The 24,006-nt window shown below is 36.0% G+C and overlaps 1 protein-coding gene across 4 annotated transcripts in view; it reads right to left on the bottom strand.

Moving 5' to 3' along the window:
- Hr3 (Hormone receptor 3) overlaps nucleotides 1-24,006 on the bottom strand; it is a 263,144-nt gene that overhangs the window by 221,831 nt on the left and 17,307 nt on the right. For 2 of the 4 annotated variants that reach the window (XM_067774876.1, XM_067774877.1), the window contains exon 2: nucleotides 18,766-23,819. In XM_067774876.1, coding sequence (XP_067630977.1) covers nucleotides 18,766-20,278 — 1,513 coding nt within the window. In that variant the 5' untranslated portion in view covers nucleotides 20,279-23,819. The remainder of the gene's footprint in view (nucleotides 1-18,765; nucleotides 23,820-24,006) is intronic. The other 2 variants (XM_067774875.1, XM_067774878.1) reach the window with 2 other exon arrangements.

Raw genomic sequence — 24,006 nt, 5'->3', positions numbered from 1 at the left:
GTTGATCACTGTTGAAATGACCAGTGAGATCAGTTGTGTTAACAAAAAAATCAGTTAGATTGATTAGAAATCGGTCAATTTTACAGAATTTTGTTTACCTAAGAGCGACAATTTCTCTTCTGTTGAAACGACTAAACTAATTTATTCGCTTGACAAAGAACTCGGTCGAATTAACCATAATTCGATCAATTTCACCGAATCTCCGTTAAGTCAAGAATAACAGTACCGATTTGTTGATTTCACTAGCACCATTTCTTCCAATGTGACAACTTTTGACAGATTTCACTAAGCTGGATTGAGATGTGCTGCTACAACAATATCATTAACAATTCTCACGTAAGAGAACGTAACGGTTACACAGGTACATACATATGTACAAAAGTATGAATGTCTGCATGGAGGATCTCACGCTTACGTGGAATTAGCACATACAGTTTATGTCATAAACTCACAATCCTAATCGGAGATATAACGATATTTTTTTCTAACATATAAATTAATAATACACAATTTCGTAATAAGTAAATATGTACATATGCGTGTACACAGTCACAAGATTGCGCTATACATCAATATGGAAAGTTTGGCAAGATTATTGGCGAGAGAGTGATTAAGTCAAATTTAGAGATAATTAATTTGGTTTGTTTTGGCATCACAGTAATCTTCAGTGATTGTAATTTTGCATGACTATATTTGGTAAGTTTACAAGCAAACAAGGCTGAGCTTTAAAAGTTGGAATACGAAATAAAAGCAAAATATTTTCAAAAAATTATAAAATTTTCTACACATTTTTTATTTCTAATGTGGCTGAAAAATAAATTAATTTTGTGAACATTTTTCCCAATCAATTTTTTTTCTTATTTTTAATTAGTTTATACGAACACAATAGCCGTGTTTTTTACACGTATATACGTCTACGTTTGCGGGTAAAAAACAAAAACGCTTATCCTCACTTAGATAATGTTTAGGAGACCCATCTAGCGGCAGTGGTTAAATAACTAGCTATAGAACATGTTGTACCGAAAATCGGAGACACACACCTCTGTTGGCCATAATGTATAACTTGTACCTGAATCGCTTACGGTGAATAGTGGACACACACCATTTGTAGAGGTAATACATAGAGGTAGAAACATAGACACATATTTCAGTTGCATCGGAGTATAATGCGTATTGAAATTTAGGAGTGCTAATTTTCAGCGCATCAATTTCAGAAGTGTAGATAAAGTTTAACGCCTAAGACCGCGGCACAATGACATTTTTCATATAGATGCGTTTAACACAAGCTTATGCATTCCAATAACATCGCCACAATCAACCAAGATGTTGCGTTTGTAAATATGCTCGATCTTTAGACTTGGCAATTGAAGTTTATTACGACTTTCCCATTCACATACAAAATTTCGCGAAACACTGTTATAAACATTCTCCCTATACAACAAAATAACTTGCTAATATATTTGGTGTCGTATTCGATTGTTATATTACAGTTTTCATTTGCGAAAAATTTTAGAAAATTTACCGACCACTGGAAAAAATAATTTCACTTGCAAAGTGTGCCAAGACCCTTAGCCAAAGCAAATGTCAAATTCTTCTTCTTGTGATTTGCTTGCGACAAAATTTGGTAGTTGGCTACTTTTCAATATCAGATGGCGCCAGTGTTGCTCATTCTACCGTTCTCCATAAAAATACGTGCAATCTACTCATAATGCATAAGCTTGTGTTAAACTCATCTATATGAAAAATTGCTAATGTGCCGGGGCTTTTAGCAGTCCATATAAAGTTTAAACGTGTACGTATATAGATGTAAAAAAAACACAGATAATAAAATACAATCCTTCTTCGGTATGTGAGCTTTGATTGTGTGAAAAATAATATTTCCCATATCTCTTTGCTTTACTCTTTCATTTTTTCTCATAAATTTAAATAGTTTTATTCTTCGAAATCCGATAAAATGTATTGAAAATAAAATTCGAGTTTTTTCGAAATCGATTTAAATATTATATTATATATTATTATATTTATTTCCATTCACGATATTTCATCTAAAACACATAGAAAAAGCCTAAAAATTCCAAACATTGATTTTTTTCGTAATCCTAATATATAAAAAACACGTGTCACAACATTTTTGGGCGCGATGGACTCCTAAACTACCGAACCGATTTTGAATTATTTGGCACCCCGTATGTAGTTTGATCTAACTTGAGAGATAGGATAGGTTGTATCTCAGTTTATAGTCGCAATATTATTTTATTGCAAATTTTTTATTTGTTTCTACGTAATAATAAAATGTTACGTATACGCAGTGGCACTCATATTTTCAGGTTGTGCGGATATACTTCCGCGTAATTGCTTGGTGTTTAATTAAACAACCTGCTTATCAATAAAAATATTATAGCGACTGATATCAAGTATAGCACATCACCAGGCCCGCCGAGAGGGTGGGGGTTCTGAGTGGGCCCGCTATTTAGAGGTACTATGACATTGTTTTAATTCAGGAGAGTCTTTAATTGTGTAGAGGGTAATTTTCGTACCCCTGGGTGACTAGGGTCTCGAGATATAGGCCAAAACGTGGGCCAGTGAATGCCTAGACAGTGTTTATACAATATGGATATCAAATGAAAGCTGTTGATGAGTGCTTTATTATAGAGTAATATACTATCCAGAGACGGACTGGGACTGAGACTCGGAGTGGGACTGGGACTGGGACTGGAATAAGATACATACCACCCTCTGGGACAGGCAATAAGGGATGCAGAAGAATGAGAAGAAATTGAGAGAAGAGAAAAGAGAGAAGGAGACTGAGAAAGAGATAGGATGAGACGAAGATGGAGATAGATGAAGCGAAAAAGGCGGAGGGAGGAGTGAATAAAAGGATTAGGAATAAGTGAAGAGGGGGGAGGGCAGAGTCAGACGGAAAAAGCTTATTAAAATGTATGCAGATAGGCCAAAGTTAGGGCAGAACAACGTCTGCCGGGTCTTGTAGCTGTAAATAATTTGTGAATTCAAAAACTACTTAAAAATAATATCACTGTCTTCGTATGCGCAATTTTTCATTCAAAAACATGGTTTTTTTCCTATGTTCAAAAACGTGTTTAAAAAAGAGAAACAAAATTCTATGAAATCAATCATAAAAAAATGTTGAAACAATTTGACCAAATTTATATGAACGCAAAGCAACTACTAAAATTTCGAAGTTCTCTACCAACTTAATATTAACAAAATCGTTTTGCTTTTTCTTTTTATAACGTAACTGTGTGAAAAGAGATTGCCCATGAAATATTCTTCTTTTTTTCTACAAATATTCATTAAGCCACTAATTCGAACGATCATTCGATATATTGGCTAAATGACCGCATATAAGCAGGTTAACGAAAATGCATATATTAAGTTGAAAATTGCGCAAAAATTTAGTTTTAGTAATTAATATGCATTTTCGAACAAAAAATTTGCAACCCAATATTTGCAATATTGGGCAATAGTAGTGATATATTTTAATGTTTTTAATTTCTTAACGCTTAATATATGTAAGGGGACTTTATTTGTAAAATATTAAGGAGAGTGAAGAAAGGGCCTACGCCCCCGAAAAACTGTAACTTTTAAATAATATATGCCATATGAATCATAAAGGTCGCGGCTTAAGCAGTTTTGAAAAGGTAACCAGTTTCGGTTCTCCCCCCTTTCCAAAGCAATTCGGGACCATCTTTGCCTAGTTCTTTATAATTTAAAACAATTCCAAAATGATTTCCGAATTGTTTCAGTACTATTTTTTCCATGCTTTAATATTTTCTTCGAATTATTTCGGGATTGTTCGTCAGTTAGTTTCAAGACCAAATATTTCGGGATAACTTATGTTTTCTTATCAGTCCCAATTTTTTCTAATTTGTATGCCTTATATTCGGGAGATGGTCTCGATAGATAGATAGTACGGTACAGTCACTGAACTGTTCCAGGATTGTTTGGAAATTGTTTCAGAACTTTTCGTTGCCATTTCGTAATTATTTTTCAATCATTTCCGGATTGTTTTAGTGATAATTTATAGCCTTTTTCGAAATAGTTTCATAACTATCTTCCGAGCAGTCGCTTCTCTCCCAATATTTAAAATTTTTTCCCTACGGCTTAGAGACCGTATCGGGACTATTTTAAACTAATTAGCCATAATCTATTAAATATTGCGGAATGATTTCGAAATTGTTTCGGGACTATTTCAGCTTATTTTAGCAGTGTTTTAAGGATAATTTCTGAAATATTTCAGAAGTGTGTCGGGACAGATTCGGGATTGTGTTCGGGATTTTTCAAAACTATTCCAAACAGTTTTTAACCACTTCGAGTGCAATTTGGCACTTTATCTAGATAATTTAGAGGCCAATTTCAGATAATTTTTGACAATTTTTCGATCATTTCGGGATCACTTTAAAATCATATTGAAACCAATTTGGGATGTTTTCCGGATATTTACAGGATTATTTTTAGAATGAGTTCGGCAACGTTTCGGAATTGTGTTCGGTATCACTACGGGCCGTTTTCGGGATTATTTTAAAACTTTTTCGGACCATTTTCGAATTGTGTTCGGCATCATTTTGGAACTATTTCGGGATGGTTTCCAGGTTCATATCTGTCTTATTTGGAATGCATTTCGGAACAATTTCAAAATTGTTTTTTGGATCTATTCGGCATCCTTTTAGGATTGTATTAGGGGTCACATCGGAGTAGTTTAGGAATTATTTCGGAGAATTTACCGAATTCTGTTCAGGATCATTGTGGAATTCTTTCAGAGTGTTATCCTGCATAGTCCTGGGCTTGTTTGGAATCAATTTCCGAGTAATTTCAGATTGTTTTCGGGATCAATTCGGAAGAGTTTCGGGATTGTTTGCGGGATAATTTCGGGCTTGTCTTCGAATAATTTCAGGACTTGCTCCGGATGAATTGAAAAATGCTTTCGGTATAATATTGTGACTACCTCAAATAATTTCGGGATTATACATGACTAATTTCAGAAGTAAAAAAACCCTCAAGTGGCAAGGAACCCACGACCCTTTTTCAAAAAGTACATCCAGTAGAATTTTCCAAACTTCCAAATCCTCTCTGGCGTGATTGTGTCTCAGAGACGCTTAAAAATTATAATGTAAGCATACCCAGCAGATATGGCACCCCTCCTTAAAAAAGTTATAGTCAGCTAGGATCACAGGGCTATTTCGAAATAATTTCGGTGTCATATGATTCATTTAAAGACTATTTTCCGATTAATTTATAATTGCTTGCGTTATTACTTTGTGGACATTTTTGTATTGTTTTCGGTACTGTTTCGGGATTGTTTTAAAGATGATATCGGCGCCTTTGTTTTAATTTTTTCGGACGTATCTGCCGCTAAAGGCTAGTAGATATATACTTACTTAATTAGTTGAAACTAAATAAAATTAAATATACAAACAATAAAATATTAAACTTTATTAAAACAAATGTTTGCAAATACTTGCAAAAAATCCCCATCATTAAAAATATAAATAAACCATTTGTTTGCAAAAGTTTGAGGTTTTGCATAAATTTAGCATATAAAATATATAAATATATATTATGAAAGAGAATCACTCATAAATACATAGTTACAAGTGAATGCCTGTATATAATTTATATTTGGCGCGGGTTGCGATGGTTAATTTGGCAGCGAAACGATCATCAAACGATTTCAAAGCGCATTGAGTAAGTCTATGCACAAATATATGACTGCATGCCAAAATATATACAAATATACATACATACATACATACATATGTTCATAAATAATATAAAAATAACCAATTTATAATAATATAAATACTAAAAACTTAACAAAAAAGTGATAGCGCGCAGATATTTTTGTAATAACTTGCAAATTATGAAATATTCGAATTGTTGCGCGATCAAAGACTAAAATCGAAAACCCAAGTCCAACGACCATGTTCAGGGCCAAAACTAACAACAGCATTAGTTTAAGTTACCACAAAAACAATAAAAATGCATTTACAATCGCACGAAACAATAATAACAATAATAACAGCAACAATTGCAACTTTACTTTATGCTGTTATTAGCCACTTTAACGCCACCTCTACTACAAACTAACATGGCCAGAGGTGAATTGTAGATAACGCAAAAAAACAACAACCAATAAAACTGAAAGACACATACACACATATACCTGCAAATTTACGGAAAGTCAATAAAGTAAAAATTTACTACAAAAAATCTCCACTTGCGGTGGCAAAAAATATTTCGAAAAATTTTGCAATATTTTGGAAGCAAAAGACAAAAAATAAATGAATGATCTGTGCGCGATAGCTGCTGAGTTGAGAGAAGGCGGGATGCAGCACGCGTACAGAGTAAGCTAGTCAAGGTGTATTTTATAGCGTTTTCTTTTCTGAAATAAATTGTTGCCTAAGTAAATGGTAAAGCCTTAATAGTGTTAATCCTACCCCAGAAAATTGTCAACATTTACAGTGCATACAAAGAACATTTCATCTCACCATATTCACTCATATCACAAATCACACAAGAAGATTGCGCATTGCGCATGTAAACATTAGATCATCTCTTTTTTATGGGCAATTCTTACGTCATTTTCCTCTTGTTTTTTTCTCTCTTTCTTTCATTCGCTCAAACAGTCAACGGTGACGTAGATGCGGAGAACGAAGCAATTTTGAACTCGTGACTCATATTAACAGAGTATATGTGGAACTCAAGAGCGAATTGAGAGTTTCACAGAGTTGCACTGCCACACCGCCATTTTATACAAGGTAAAACGGCGACTTTGTAACTGACGTCCACAGAGTGCTTAGATTATGGAGGGAATACTTCCCTGCTCTCCTAAATGGAGGCAGCAATTCACCGCGCAGAGATGAAGAACCCGATTCCGCAATCGATGATGATGGAATATATGTCCCCCCGCCCGATTATAACGAGGTTAGAATAGCAATAACCAGATTGAAAAACAACAAGGCCGTGGGCGCTGATATATTGCCTGCGGAGCTATTCAAGTTCGCTAGCGAGGAGTTGGTAAGGCGCATGAAGCAGCTTCTTAGCAAAATATGGGCGGACGAGTGCATGTCCGACGGTTGGAATCTAAGTGTTCTTTGCCCAGTCCACAAGAAGGGTGATACTGCAAAATGGACCAACTATCGTGGAAGATGTCTTCTTAATATCGCATATAAAGTCCTTTCAAATGTATTGTGCGAAAGATTGAAGCCCACCATGAACCGGCTGATTGGACCTTATCAGTGCGGCTTCAGACCTGGTAAATCTACCATCGACCAGATTTTCACAATGCGCCAAATCTTGGAAAAAAACCGTGAAAAGAGAATCGACACACATCACCTCTTCGTCGATTTTAAAGCCGCCTTCGACAGCACGAAAAGAAGCTGCCTATATGCCGCTATGTCTGAATTTGGTTTCCCCGCAAAACTTATACGGCTGTGCAAAATGACGTTGAACAACACCATCAGCTCAGTCGGAATTGGGAAGAACCTCTCCGAGCCGTTCGAAACTAAACGAGGTTTCAGACAGGGTGACCCCCTATCGCGTGATTTCTTTAATTTGATGCTGGAGAAAATTATACTAGCTGCAGAACCTAACCGCACTGGAACAATATACTATAAAAACGTGCAATTACTGGCATATGCTGATGACATTGATATCATCGGCCTAAACATCCGCGCTGTTAGTTCTGCTTACTCCAAACTGGAAAAAGAAGCGGTAAAGATGGGTTTGATGGTGAACGAGGACAAAACGAAGTACCTGCTGTCATCGAGCAAAGAGTCAGCGCATACGCGCCTTGGCAACCACGCTTCTGTTGGCAGCCATAATTTCAAAATAGTAAAATACTTCGTTTATTTGGGAACCAGCATCAACACTAGCAACAACATCAGCACTGAAATCCAGCGAAGAATCAATCTTGCCAATAAATGCTACTTTGGACTAGGTAGGCAATTGAAAAGTAAAGTCCTCTCTCGGCGAACGAAAATCATACTCTACAAGTCACTTATCGTACCCGTCCTGCTATATGGGGCAGAGGCATGGACCATGACAACAGCAGATGAAGCGTCTTTGGGAGTGTTAGAGAGAAAAGTTCCTCGAAAGATTTATGTACCTCTTCGCGTTGGTGATGGCGAGTACCGAAGAAGATTTAATAATGAGCTGTACGAGCTATACGCAGGCATCAACATAGTCCAGCGAATTAAAACGCAGCAGCTGCGCTGGCTAGGTCATGTTATGCGAATGACAGCAGAGGTAGAGAGCGGCCCGACTCCGTTGGAAGGACCAGGTGGAAAACGATTTAAACTCCAAACTTGTGACCAATTGGCGCCGGTTGGCGGAGCGAAGGAGCGACTGGCGCGCCTTGTTGGGCGGCCATAACCGTTTAGACGGTTAAGCGCCAATTAAGTAAGTAAGTAAAAGAATGAAATACCCCATAAAGGCGTTGCCTGTTTTTTAGAATAGAACAACAACCCTTGCGCGGCGTACAAAAAGCGTAACACTATAGCCAGAAAAGGAAACGCTATTAGTAATAGCAACTAATACCGTTAAGTCATACATTTTTATACCTTTCATGAAAATGAAATAGTATATTAACCTTGGCAAGAATCTCAAAATTGTAAGTCCTTAAAGGAAAATAGATAGACCCACCATTAAGTGTACCGAAATATTCAGAATGAGGAGCTGAGTTGATTTAGCCATGTCCGTCTATCTGTTTGTATGCAAACTAGTTTGACCTCAATTTATATCTTAATGCTGACTTATTTAGATGTGATATGATTAAAAGCATTGTGGTGAGATGTAATGTGAAAGGAGCAACAAATCTATTAGCTGGTTACAGGAAATATATTACATTTTAATCTTAGAAATTTGTATATTTAAAATTCATGTGACTTTACTTGATATGATGTGATGTGATATGCGTAAATGTAATGTCATTGTGCTTTAATATGATGTGATCATGTAAGTCATACACTTTATGGTGACTTCACTTTAGATGTTGCTGCTGACTTATTTCAATGTGTTGTATTCCAAAGCAAAATTATATTATTTGATAAAAGAGAAGCGCAATAAATTTATAATAATCCCATTTGCTGCAAATATACAATGTATTGGTATTTAATTTTAACATTTTTTTGTATTTGAAGCTGATGTGATTTGATATGATGTGATGGGACTTGCGTCGATGTGATGTCGTTCCTTTTGATATGATGTTATCATGTCGCTCTTACATTTTGTGGTGACCTCGTTTTGGATCTTAATACACAAGAAGGTGATATGATTATATTTTAAACTTAAGCCATGTGATGTGTCCTGCCTGCTGTGATCTGATGTTATTTGGGTGATCTGATTTCAATTAATACGGTGTGACCTGTTTTTATGTGATGTGATTTAAGTGGGTAGTGATATCATTTTAACGATCTAATGTTATTTTCATGTCCTGGATGTGTGACCCCACAAGGTCCCAATATCGTCAGTGGCAGCCACGATACGCAACTGGATACGTAAGAAAAGTTTCCCATCGACCCTAGCACTTGCTCTCTAAGAAGAATGTTCGACTTAACGATCTAATCGAAAAGTAAGTGTACATTTCTCACTCACTACCATCTGTCGCTGAGAACATGCTGGGGTTCAAGTCCAAGAATAATTACTTGTAAATTAGGGACATCGTGGTGCCTTTAAAAAGAAAAAGGATAAAGGCAAAAAGGGAGAGAGTGGAATAGCTGGAGATGCAGACTTATCTAAATAATGCATAAGCAGAAGAACAAATAGAAGAAGAGGAAGAGCGAGAAGGGAATGAGAAGTATGCAGGCGAAAATGGAGATGGTGACAGAGAAGAAGGAGGAGAAGAAGATAGAGAACAAGAAAGAGAAGGAGATGAAGACGGAGAAGGTGAAGGACAAGAATAAGTATAAGGATAGAGAGAAGGAGAAGGAAAATGGGAGGGATAAGCCATTTACTTTTTGAATCTGATTGCCTGTTTGGACTTGTTACTATTTTGAAAGAGGGTTGTATTTTGAAAAAGTTTTTTGCTTTTTAAGAACCTTAGACTAATTTTTAATATTCCGGTACCGATTACTTTTTTGAACCGGTTACTTTTCTGCAGCTTTTGGAAGCGGTTTACGTTTTGGAAGTCGTTAATTTTTTGCACCTGCTTAGTTTTGCAACCTGTTATTTTTTGAACCTTGTTACTTGTTTTAACCAGTATGATTTTGAAACCGATTATTTTTATTATACTGTTGCTTTTTTTGTAACCGAGTACGTTTCTGCAACCTGTTAATTAATTGGAGCCGTTTACTTCTTTAGAAGTGTTTACTTTTTTGGAACCGGTAACTTTTTGGAAACAGCTATTTTCTGTAACCAATTATTTTCTTGAACTGGTTTCTTTTTCAAAACTAGTAAGTTTCTTCTGGAACAGGTTGTTTTCTGAATTAATTTTCTTGTTAAACACTTGATAATTTTTAAATTCCTTTACGTTAACTTTTTTGGAACCGGTTATTTTTCTCGAACCGATGACTATTGAATAGGCTACATCTTTTCATCCAACTACTATTCAAGTCAAAGAAATTATTACTTCTTCTTACACAACATAGAATTTGAATGAATGCAGGTGCGTAAAACTGCAATTGTATACTTAAGTCTTACCAAATGTTCAAATTTCGTAACCAGACAGAGTATTGCACACCATATGAGAATATGTTCGTTGTTATATTTGTATTGCGCATGCGCAACGCACAGTTACGAAATTATTAACTGAAAGAACTAGACACGCATAGTTGTAAAGTTTGGCATTAAAAATAGACGTGCAGCATGGGTATGTAAATAAGACCAACAAAAAAATATGAAAAAAAACGTATTTATTCGAGAACCTGCATATCTATAAATATGTATTTAGGTAACTATGATTAGGCTACATACAAAAATAAATACCAAAAGCTATGTCTGACTGCCTGTTGGTTCCATTCATGCGACGCGAAAACTTGATTCAAACAACAATGCCATTAATGCAGACATAAGTATGTACATATATACTCAAGTTTATTTTTATACCTTTACCTTTAACTACATACTTACATACTTAGCAAGTACGCATGCAACCAGTCAGCCAGTTGGTGGCTCCCTTCCCACCCATTTGGCTGATTGCCATGCTCTTACTTGTAGTAGTTTGGGCGGTGGAAAATTTAACGAAAAAGAAAAACAATAACAAAATCATGAGTTTTTATTTTTCTTTGCCAACGAAGACAATGTCAGACAGATTTCAGTTACTTGGCTTAATGCGTCAGTCAGGTAGGCAGGCAGGCATTCAGCTAGTACCTACTAGTTAGGCATTCAATGGGCTTCCACGGCAGTCAATTTTTATGCAACTTTTTCCACATACAAAGCTACAACAGTTTTTTGTTACACGTTTATGGGTAAGTAAGCATTGTACTGTTATAACTGCTTACATACTTACATTCGTGTATACATAAAAATATGTATGTACATACTAGTAAGACAGGCTTTATTATTCTGTGTGCCATCATTTTTGGTATGCCTATTATAATGCTTGTTCTTATTCTTAGTCTTGGTCTTGTGCGTTCTTCATGCCGCTCTTCTTTACGTGTCTATTGGCATTTCCAATGTCTTTGGCACACTACTTTGACTAGATAACTGTATAGTTTGTAGTAGAAAATTGTACCGCTAAAGTTCGTGCTACGGTAAAATTATAAAAGCTTACTGCATACATAGAAAAAATTTAAGAAATACACTTGCGTGAAATATATTTGTTAAGTACACAGAGACAAATGTGGGTATAAAAATAATATAATCACTAAGCTAATTCCTATATAATGATAGCGCAAAAAATGCTGGAATAATCCGGAAATGATCCGAACACAATCCCATAATTAGCCGGAGATAGTCCTGCAACAATTTCGAAATAGCTCGAAATTTTACTGAAATAATCCCAAAACTAATCACTAAATGACCTGAAAATAGTACGAAAATTATGAGTAGTAATTTAGGTGTAATCCCGAAACCTATCCCGAAAATATGCCAACAAAAATCCCGAAATTATTCGGAAATACTACCAAAAATATATCGAAAATAATTTCGAAATTATTCGAAAATAGTCTAAACAATTGAGTAATATTTCCGATATGGTCCTTAAAACAATACCAAACATTTCATAAAATAGTCCCGAGAAGATACCGAAACCCTCCCATAATAGCTCCGTAATGGTCCGAATTCAATCCCAAAAAAATCGGAAGCAGTCCTGAAATCATCCCGAAATAGTTGGGACGATCCCTAAAATCACAAAATGATCCGGCGACAGTTTCAAAATGATGCCAAAATTATTTCGAAGTGACCTCGGAACCTATTCGGAAATGTTCCTATTTTTGGAAAAGATCCGGAAACAGTCCCGAAATGATATCAAACATCATTTCGAAATTAATCTCAAAGTCTTGAAATAAACTCGAAAACAATTCCGAAATATTTCGGATATGATGCTAAAACCAACACCAAATCAAAATTATCCCACACGATACTGTAATAGTTACAAAGTATCACCTCGAACGATCCCGCAATAAACCGAGCATAAAGAAGAAATTGATCCCTACAATAGTCCCGAAATGGATATGAAATGATAACAAATAATCCGAAATTATCTAGCAAAAATCAAGAAAATAGTCCCGAAATGTTTGTAAGGTAGTTCCGAACAGCAAAATGCACCAAAACTATTCCGACCTTGAGGAAGGCCTCAAAAGAATCCAGACATAATCCCGAAAACAATTTCGAAATGATGCTGATAACTTTCGAAGTATTTTTGGAATGTCCCGAAATTATTTTGAAAACAATCCTGAGGGAGCTCCATTTAACATGGTTAAATGAACTTTGAATTTTAGTTATATATAGTATATACATATATATACAAATTGATCACGTAATGACACAAATGACCTACTGTTATCAAAACACTCCTTCGTGGATATTTTGTCAGCTATGTAGATTGTTTCCTGGTATAATTTCTCTCCCTCCCCCTCTCACTATATCTCTGCCTCTCCGTTTACTTCTCTCTCTCTTTTCCCTCTATCTTCGTCTCTGTCACCTTCTCCCTGTCCGTCTCCTTCTCACTCTCTATCCCTTTCCTCCTATCTTTCTCCCTCTCCCACACCCCTTCCTATCCGACGCTTTTTCAATTCAAACAAATTTCAAAAATGTATCTAATCAAGACGAATCTTAAAAAAATACTGCTCATCACTGTAGATTAATCGAGAAATGTTTGTCGTACTCAATCACGTTCCATTTGTGTGTGAGTCTGTGTTTCTTATGTATCCTGTAATATGGCTTACTATTACATAGATCACAGTCTAAATAAGCAAATCACCGATTCTTGTAACGATGGCAAATACTCGACTAAGCCAAATTTGAGACTACAACTTCGGCTTGAGTTTCAGCTAGAACTCGAGCTACAAAATTGTTATTAGCATGATGATGTGCTGTAGGCCCAACATATCCAGCGAGCCAACTAATACGAGAAAAGCATACAATGTTGGTTGTTAGTGAAGTGAAGTAAATGGTCTCCACCTCATATTGTGTAAGATTCAACGTAATATAACAGACAGGGATCGTGACAGTTAAAAATTTGATTATGAAATTCAAATTTTAATGATTATTTTTGTAATTATATTTTGCGCTCGAAAAACAACAGTAATTTTTTTTAATTTATGCGCTTTGCTTAGAACCTTTGATTTTCATGACTGTAATTATGCGAACGAGATAAAAACTCGAAAAATATAGTTACATAGAACAAACAGGATGGCAAATAAGAACGAGGTTCAGAGAACATATTAGAGATTACAACAAAAAAAATACGGAATTCAAACATTATACCCGAGTCTAACTTCGCGAATCACATGGTCGAGAACGAATGTTCCCCCGCAAACAACAATAAAACAGTTAGGATTCTTCACATACAAACAAAAGTCCGATGTCTAAACGTACTCGAAAACATGGAAATCTACAAACAGAAAACATTCGTCGGTAGAATAATAAATGAACAGATAATCACAATTTCTGACACAATATTTGAGCCTTTAAAACTTGTTTACAAGAAACAAAGTAATCACACAGGTACAACAGATAAACACACAACAACAAATAAACACAAAACAATTAACGCACCAAAACAACAAACCCACAAAGAAGGTCAATTGACTAAAATTACGGATTTTTACCTGCCCCAGTCAGCCACACAAATCGATCAGTAAAAACCACCCTCGGTTCTGAATGAACACAACCATGAACGACAACAACAGATCAGAACGAAAATCGGCATTGATGATGGCACAATGCCGAAACCGGTTTGTCTCAAACCCAAATTTGTCAAGGTAAGACGGAAAATCGTTCCAATATACATCATTTATCAACCCTGTCGGAAAATCAACAAAACAAAGTAAGTCTTATATTTTCCTTTTTAATAGTAAACCTCAAAGAAAACGAAAACCCAGTATGTTGTTGTTGTAACGATAAAGACACTACCCGAAGATTCTGGGGAGTGTAATCAATGTTGATGGTCCTTGTGCGGCAAATAGATCCGGTACGTTCCGGTAACTAGCTATATTATTAGTCCGACCATCTTTTGTAGACCAAAATCAGTACTTTTGCCTTTGTTGGATTAATTCTTGCCCAAGAAAACTCATTTGCAATCCCTGATAATAGAACTTCCACAAAAAATAAAGAGCACCAGCACCAACATTAGTATTGATGTTTTTTTTAAGTCAGTAAGAGCAACTAAAGAAGAAAGAACGCCAAAGAAGTAGCAACCGCAAGCACCAAAACCAGCTTGAAGCACCATAAAGAAGTCGAACTCAAAGTCGTATTCAAGTTGAAGACGAGGAGTAAGACAAAGAGGTGAATCATGAAGACGAAGCCAAAGCTGTCGTTGAAATTGCAATTAAAGCCGTAAGCGAAGCGGTTTCTTAACGCATTTACAATTTCCTTCTATGAGTGGTGGTGTTGGTATGTTAGTGTGTGTGTGTACGTGTGTGTGTGTGTGTGTATGAGCTTGTAGAACGCGTTGCTTCTATAACAGTTCTTTCTAGCTTAGCTTCTAAGTTTTTCTGTCGTTCATTCTTTGGTGCTGCTGCTGATTGCTGTTGTTGTTGTTGCTTGCGGTTCTTCGCGTATTATAGTCGTTGGATCAGTGTGGAAAGTAGGACACCTGAAAGCGCACCAAACAAAGGTGAATAGCCAATAAATGTTTGCAATTCATACCAACGTGCAAATAATACAACAAATACATACATACACACACACACTCATACTACAAACATACACAGAGCACGTCATGGAGAAATCTTCTTTGTGATTTTATGTTTATGTGTTTGTTTTATTTTACAGGTTGAAATTGCAGTTCTGAAATTTTTTCCTCCATCTGTTGTTTGCTATTTGTTCTTTTAGTTTTTATTTATGTGCTTTTTTTCCTGATTTATATTTGTTTGCTTAATTTTTTTTCAGTTTTTGCTAGCTATCTCTTTAATTACTCGGCGTTACATACTGTTATGTGTTCTTCTTCTACAGATCTTGATCGTTGTTTTTTTTTCTTGCAGCCAATTCGGCCTCCGCGGGGTATATGACATTTTAATTGTATTGCTATTGTTGTAGTTCTTTAGCAAACAATTTTGCAATTAAATTACAAAAACAACAGCGCCAACTCATATAAGAAGAACGGTTTCGATTTATAAGTTAATTATACATTAATATTTTCGGTAATCATTCAAATTATTTACTTTTTGTTGTATTTTTTTTAAGCCAAGCATTGGAACGGTTAGAACGGTTTGCTTGAAAACTCGGTTAAGGTAATTTTCTACAGTACATTAGTCATATGTTCTAAATCGATATATGTATATTTTTTTCTTCTTTGTAGATAAGTATTCAGTTTAATTTCTGCATTTACAGTTAGACTCTCAAAATGATTATTTAAAAGAATTTTTTAATATGATATATACCAATAAATAACGAAGAACATGTGAATTCTGAATTTGGTTTTTGTTGCTGATTATCATTTGAGACTGAATACTTTACCGCGAAATGTCCGCTCTAATGAACACAGAAATGTAATGAACACACTCAGAAAGACAGATCGTAGCCACAGCAGCCGGAAGAGATGCAAAATCTCTTACTTGAACTCCTTACTCTATTGCAGGCTATCAGTAGAGTGGCAGAGCAAAAGCCTACTAACAAAACTTACCACTGTCCAGGGATTGCAATCAACTTTGTCTACTTTCACCCCATTCAAGTCAGCAGGACCGGATGGAGTCTATCCTGAACTTTCATAGCAGGGAAAAAAGCATAAGCTTCATTCAGCCTTATCAAACTTATACAACGCATCTCTACTACTCGGCTATATTCCACACAGGTGGACAGTGGTTTAAATAGTATTAATAAAAGAGTCATGGAAGCCCGAGCAACTGCACTCGTTGCATCGAATAATTAGCCTCAGTTCGTTTGTACTGAATGGAAATTGTGGATCATCACATTGGGAAGGGGAACTCAAACAAACATCCTTTGTATAAGGAATCAGTTTGCGGATTAGTCAGAAAGATTAATGGAAACGGCTACTCAAAGCCTTGCAAAAAAAATTAAGTAATATAAGGTCTAAAAATACTGCCCACTCCGATTTTATTGGCATTTAAGCAGGAGACATCAAGCTTTCGCACCAGCTTTCCCTGGCAGGGTCATAAGTCCAGTGATTATTAGCTGGGTTCTATTCATACCAAAAAGTACAAAAAATAGTCTCGAGCTGGAAGTTACAGCCGAGTCAATTGTGGTCCCTAGGGGATGCACTCAAGGAGGTGTACTCTCTCCTCTCTTGTGGACGCGAGTCATGGATGACCCCTTTCAGTTACTGAAAACCAATGGATTTGATACGCAAGGGCATACTGATGATTTATTTATCTGCATCACAGGGATGAACGAGGAAATAATATCCAATCGCATGTATCAAGCCCTCCGCATCATAGAAAGATGCCAAAGGACTGTCTATCAATTCTTAAAGAAACTGTCGTAATGCCTTTTATCCGGGGAAGGAAACTATAGGAGAAGAAACTAAACCGAAATTTCGATGGAAACAAAATACCTTGGGGTTACACTGGGCAGTACCCAACAATAGCTTTATAAGCATGCACTCGACTCTGCTTTGTCATACATGGAGGTTTTCTCCCAAATGTAGACCAAGCAAGGAACAGAAATAACAAAGCTAAGCAAACTGCATCGACAAGTTTTTATTGGAAGAACTGGTACGATTAGAATGTCCCCTGGTGATGTACTTAGTACCTGAGTGGGAGTGCTTCCCTTCCTTTTTTTTAAAAAACAACAACACTTGCTGCACTAATATTTCACAATATTTCTGAGCTAGAGATCGAAAACAAAACAGCCAAATAAAATTTATAAAATAATTCATAGAAAATCGAATACCTACCTCAGAATCTCAGAAGACTTTGAGGTGCCCATTGTGGACAGAAATCTTTGAAAACCAGAGAGTCCATATACTGCCCCAGACTCAAAGGTCTGGTTCACGGATGGATCTAAATGTTTTGCCATAAAAACGGGAGCTGGCATCTATGAGACGAATCTTAACCAATGGGATGCTATTTCAGGCAAAAATCTATTCAATAGAAGTTTGCGGTAGATAATGCCTACGGAGAGCCTATTCTCGAGGAGTCCCCTCATTATGTCAAACAGCGAGGTGGCTCTGCGTGGTTTGCAGTTTTGTACTTCTAAGCTAGTGGATGAATGTCTTGGAGTCTTAAATGGTATCGGAACCAAACACAAGATTTTGTTAGGATGGGTATCCCAGCATCTAAGGCATGAAGGATATGAACATTCAGAATACCTAGCCAGATCCTTTCCTTATACGCACAAACAAAAGGGAAATCTTAAGTAACTGGGAAACAAAGCAGTTCAGATAACACTCAAATGACTGAATATGGCAAAGACGAGCCAAATTGTATATATTCCTAGCAACCAAAGTATTAGCCAAACTTAACCACCTAAGCAGGGAGGACCTACGGACCCTCACTGGGTACTATGCCCGACATTGTTATTTGGTAAGAAATTAAATCTATCGGATACACAAATCTGGCGCTTTTGTGAGCTGGTGGATGGGACGACGGTTCACACTCTCTACAGAAACAGATACTCTCTCGTGATATAGAGTAAAAAGCTTGAAGAGGTACCTAGATACATTAAAAGCCTCCACATACAGTTATAGACTCAAAGCTCAACCGCAATAGATCTAACTAAAAGTCGCAGTGCCTTGAGGCCTAATAATAGTCATCAAACAAAACTGTGCGAGCATATATTGCACATATAACCGATCTATATAGAACATCCACTGGAAATCTACCAGATATGGTAATGGCTAAAAATACGTTACAGCAAGGGCGTGGCACCTCCCATACAGATGGACTTTCCATGCTGCATATCATTGGGAAGTACCCAAGCCAGAGAACTGAGGCTTGATATCAAATTAAATGAGATTAATCCCCAACATCCGCCGAATGACGGGAACAAACAAAAAGGGGATGTGTGACCAAAGGGAGGCATCGAGAGAGAGGGAAATATGCAAATTTGTTTAAATAGGTACATAAAAGCCAACGTTCGGCCAGAACAAAGTCCGAAACAGATTTAACAACATTTATTTGAAACCTACCAGGAGAGAAGGTATAAAGATCTAAATCGAGAAATACGAAAATTATTCCAATAACTTACCTGTCATAGCTCCACCAGCATTGAGTCCCGTCGATGATGACGGCGTTATTGTAGTACCGGATGTAGTAGTCGGCCCCTTAGACTGTTGCTGTGGTTGCAAACTTCTATCAACCGCATTCAGACGCGTTACGGTAGCCGTTGCAGACGCTGCGACTGTCGTGCCTGTTGCCATTGAAGTGACCGCCGTTGCAGGCGTGATCACAGTCTCAATAACAGTAGCTGCCGCAGGCGCAGTTCCAATAGTTGATTGTTCGACTTTTATTTGCTTAACAAACAACTGGTGTGCTTTAGTAGTAACATTCTTTTGGCTACTTGCCTCAACAAACGTTGATTCTTGCACCACTACCTCATTAGTTGATGACGTGTTAGCGCTAACTGGTATCAAACCTGGAGGCGAGTCAAAAGAAACATCTACCAGCGTAGCGGATGTCGTCTGCAAGCCAGCAATATCCTTCAAATCAATCCAACTCGCACCTACTTTATCAGCATCGGATAGTGGTAAACTGAGTACACGCGTATCCGATTCATCGACTATGTGAAACGACTGTGCCGGTTCGATCTTCACAATAATTGGTTGACTACCAACTGCTGTTAGTGTGTTACCAGCAGCACTACCGCCGTCGCTAACACTACCTAAAACGACCTGTTGATGTAGTGCCGCAATTTCTGTATCCGCTTCTGCATCATCGGACATGTCTTGATCGTAAATTGTTTGCTGCAAAGCTTGCAAGTGTTGTTGGCGGCGTTCGGTACAATTCGTTGGTGTTGTCGTCGTAAGTGATAAAGCGCTATTCGCTGTAATGGTCGCTGTATGAGGTGGCGCTCCCATCGCTGCATTTGTTATAATATTACGTGGCAACAATTCGGCGGCATTGACCAAAGCGGGCTTACGTACGACATCAAACTTTAATATAGTGCATTTGTCAGTCTGCTGATATTGATTCTGAAGTAATGGACGTTTAGATTGTACTCCACCGCCAGCATAATCGCCGCTGCTATTGCTGCGTGGTGATGAATTGAAGATCGGTGGTGGTGGTGAGGTGGCCTTATTCGAGGTAGTCACGGTGCGTACAATAGTCGTATTTGTAGTCGCACCGCTGCACGTAGAGCTGCCGGCGGCGGCTGTGCTGACGTTATTGCCTCCGTTAACTGGCAATGGTATAATCGAGATCGATGGTATTTTATTGCGAAAATTGTTTGCTCCACTGCCTCCACCTCCTGTATTATCCTTACAGGTATCGCTCACTGCAGCTACACTTGTGACATTGTGATTAGGTTTGTTGTTATGTGCACTCGTCGTGGTTGTGCTAATACTCGCAGCATCATCGTTTGTGCATCCGCCGCCGGCAGTTTTGTTGTCCTGACGATGTTGTGTGATTAATACGAGATTGCTTGCTATCGCGCGTTGTTCATTGCTGGCGCTTCGTGATGGCCGACAGCGTAGCGTATACGGTGGTGAACTGTGTGACGCTTTGGTGCTGCCACTTGCGTGCGTTGAATCGATGGGCAACATTTAAATGCGTTTTGTTGATTGATGATAATGCGTCGAATTGACAAAAATCGATGATAAGTCTTTTAGTTGTTGTCTTTGATGTTGTTGTTTTAAGAATTATGTTGTTGCGATTGCTTCATTTTTAACGCATGATTGTTGCTTTAATATGTTTTTTTTTTCCTATAATATTGATATTCAGTGCGCAGATTTGTGCCCGTTTTTGAATTGTGCGTTTTATTGATAGTTCGTCTTCATTTGCTTTATGAAAATCACGCGTGACTGCGTTCGGGCAGCGTTTTATTACGTCTTTAAGTCATAACGCTTTTGCAGTGACTCAATATGTTATCTTGCGCCCTGATTTTTGATATCACTTAGATTTTAGAGCGCTGTTATTAACGCTGTTTATTATTTTTTACGTATATTTTCCACTATTAGCGTACGTGACTTTTGTGTGAGTGCATAACTGGTATATATTTTTTTTAATTTCTCACAATTTTACCGCTCTTGCGTATTCGTGAGTTTTGCGTGAGTGCTTTACTTTCGTAACACTAACCATTCCTTTACGCTTTATTTACGTTTAAAAGTGCGTGTGTGTTTTATGTCGTTATTTATATGCGTGAATATACGTTCGAAATTGTTTGCTTCAGTCAAATTTACCGTTTCAGACTATTTCTTGTGCATTGCTATGCTAATATATTGGGTTTCAGTGCTATGCGTAAATTAAAAGCACGCCTCTTATATAAATCTTAATTTATTCTAATATCTAATTTTATAAACTTAATTCGTAGTTCCTCTGGGATGAGACTCACCAAATACTGCACTATTAACGCTTTTCAAATTTGTTTCCTATTTAATTTAAGTTCTCAAAAATATTATTCACATACGTTTTTGTGTGAATATTCACCATACTTTAGTATCATTCATTGAATTCTTACGTGTGCGCGTGAGTGATATTGAGCTCGTCTAATTGAACTGCGTGAGGCAAATCATTTTTGACTCCCAATTCTTCATCCCTTTGTGGGTGATATTTATATACGCTACGTAATACAGTAATTTCGTGTATGATCGTGAGTGCGTTATATAGATAGTATAATAATTCCAATTAGTTATGCATTCGTCAAATCTTCTATGAATGCAAGATTTCTAAATTGAAAATCTTGCGTGTTTGAAAATTTCCATATTTTCCACTTGCACTTTTGTCACTTCCTTTAAAAAATTTTATGTGTGGCTTAATTTATTTCCTGTAAGATATCGAGATTTTGAACTATCAACGTCTCTGAATTTTTATATATATATATTTTTTATTTTTTATTTTTTTTTTATTTGAAGCGCCTTTATTTTTTATGTCAATTTTTCGTTTTTAGGCTTACTTACGTGAGTGATACGTGAGAGCAGAGCATAACTTGCTTGTTGATTCGTGACTTAATTTATTTACAGTCGGATGTCGTTAAAATCTGTTTTTATGAAAGTATGTATTGAACACCGTAATTTTGAATGTACACTTATCACTTTTATCCCAACGTGAGTGCTTTGTGAATATAGTAAGCTACTCTAAAAAAATATCTATATTTTATGTAACTTTTTTAACATTACATATTAAGTATCACTGCTCTCTTAAAGTATGAGTTTGTTTTATATATGCTACAATTACGTTTTCGAAAGTTCGTGTATATCATTCATAACTACCTGACTTTTGCGTGAATACTTCAAATACCAGCAAATAATTATTGCATTTTTGTTTATTTTTTAAAATTTTGTTCCTTTTTGGTACTGCTTTTCGGCTGTCAAATACATGTGCAATGCACTCGCGCGTGAGTAAGTGCAAACACTCACTGAAACTACTTTGATTGTACTCTTATGCGTTTTCCGTATAATTTCGTGTAACTTATTATGAATTTTGCGAACTTTCTTTTTAGCTCACGTGTGTGCTGCGTGACTCTTTAATTCAGATTAATAGTTACTCTCTTTTTTCGCTGAATTGCAGTTTTTACTCTTATTTTTTCATTACAACGTTCTAACACAACTCTTTTATGTTACATGAGTATTTGTTGATTCTTTATTAAGCAAATTTCACTTTTGTATTAAGTGATTTTCGGGCTCTTTCATTTCCCTTAAGATTATTTCAGCCAAAAATTTCATTTTTCAAGCTTGCGTGAGTAATGCGTGACTCTTTAGATTGCATAAATACACTTTGTTTTAACTGATTTGTCAGTCTTCACGTATAATTTCATTTGAATATGTATTAGCTGCACTCTTTTAAGTTGCGTGAGTAGCTCGTGAATCAATAATAACTCATTTTATACGCCTCAAAGTCACGCTTGGCTGTTGTCTTAGTGTCTTTTAGTGCATGAGTGTGTATAAACACGATGGTTATTTGTAGTCTACCGTAAGGCGCAAATATGTCATTTGTTTATTATTAATTTCACTGCAACTTTTATATTTGGTTGTTTATTTTCATTTTGCAAAATTTTCTTTTTCATTTCTTCACTTAAATTTGTTTCTATAACAGCAAAACGCCCTTCGAAGGGTTTCAGCTTGCAGTTAGTGGGAGTTGTATCACCTTTTGGTTTTGTTGCAATTTTTTATTTATATTTACTTAAACACACACACACATATGCATGTGTTATTTGTGCGCATATTTATGAATGTAGAATGTTGCGTGAAAAACGCAGATGTTGCTTATTTTGTTTTTGTACTTGTATTTTATAAATTTTTCAACGAAATTTGTATCTTATGTGAAGCGATTCGAAGTGTTGAATATTTAATTAGATGCGTATGTATGTATACAGTATTTATAATATATATTTATAGAGTAGATAGTTTGGAGTATAAAGAAGCAGTTTATTTAATATGAGCTAAGTTATTTATTGTTTTTTTTTGTTCGTTTTTTTTTTTTTTTTTTTGTTTGTTTGAGTTTATCGTCGCAATTTTTATGATTCAATTATATTTGTATAATGCTTGCTTGAATAGTGGAAGCAAAAGAGCTGAATTTCGTTTAAATAGTTTTAAGTTTTATTATGAATAGTTTTAGAAAAAATACGATATTTTTTTTTTTTTTGCTACTTAATATTGTTTTAAATATTTTTTATTTTTCACAATAATTTATTTATTGATACAAGAAGGGCTGATTATAATTATATACGTAAACATGTGTTTTTTTGTTTGTTTTTATATGCGTATATAATTCGAGATCCTTTGTTGCTTTGTCGCTTAATTTCGTATACTACACTTTATTTAATTTCCTTTTTTTTTGTTTTCGACGCCTTCCACAACTTCTTTACATAGTTAGTATACTTTTCTCATAGCAGTTTGGCTAATGATATCGCATGAACAGCATCGAAATGTAGCGCGATGATTTTAATATTTGTTTATTATTTTTATATATATTTTTTTAGATTATTTTAAGATAGTTTTTATCTTTATTATATGTGTACAGCAATATATATGTAAGTATATTTTTGATTTCAGTAAATTATATCGGCAGTCGATATATCATATATATTATTTCTAATTGCTTTTTTTATATACGGGTCCCTTTTTCGCTCTTATTTGGAATCCAAATCTATAAATAAAGTTTCGGTTGTAAAGATGGAGATTCGGGCTATTAGCGATTTTGAGCACACAAAGAAATCTATTTGTACTATGGCATTATTGTGAATGTTTGCACTGCATTACCGGCAGTTGCTACCATACGTCAGATGGCAGCGAAAGCTGTAAGTTTTGAATGATTGATAGAACAGCTGATTTCT

This window comes from Eurosta solidaginis, chromosome 3 (assembly GCF_040869045.1).
Source record: "Eurosta solidaginis isolate ZX-2024a chromosome 3, ASM4086904v1, whole genome shotgun sequence".
NCBI lineage: Eukaryota > Metazoa > Arthropoda > Insecta > Diptera > Tephritidae > Eurosta > Eurosta solidaginis.
Note: the sequence above shows the minus strand (reverse complement) of the source record. Positions and strands in the feature narration are given on the sequence as shown.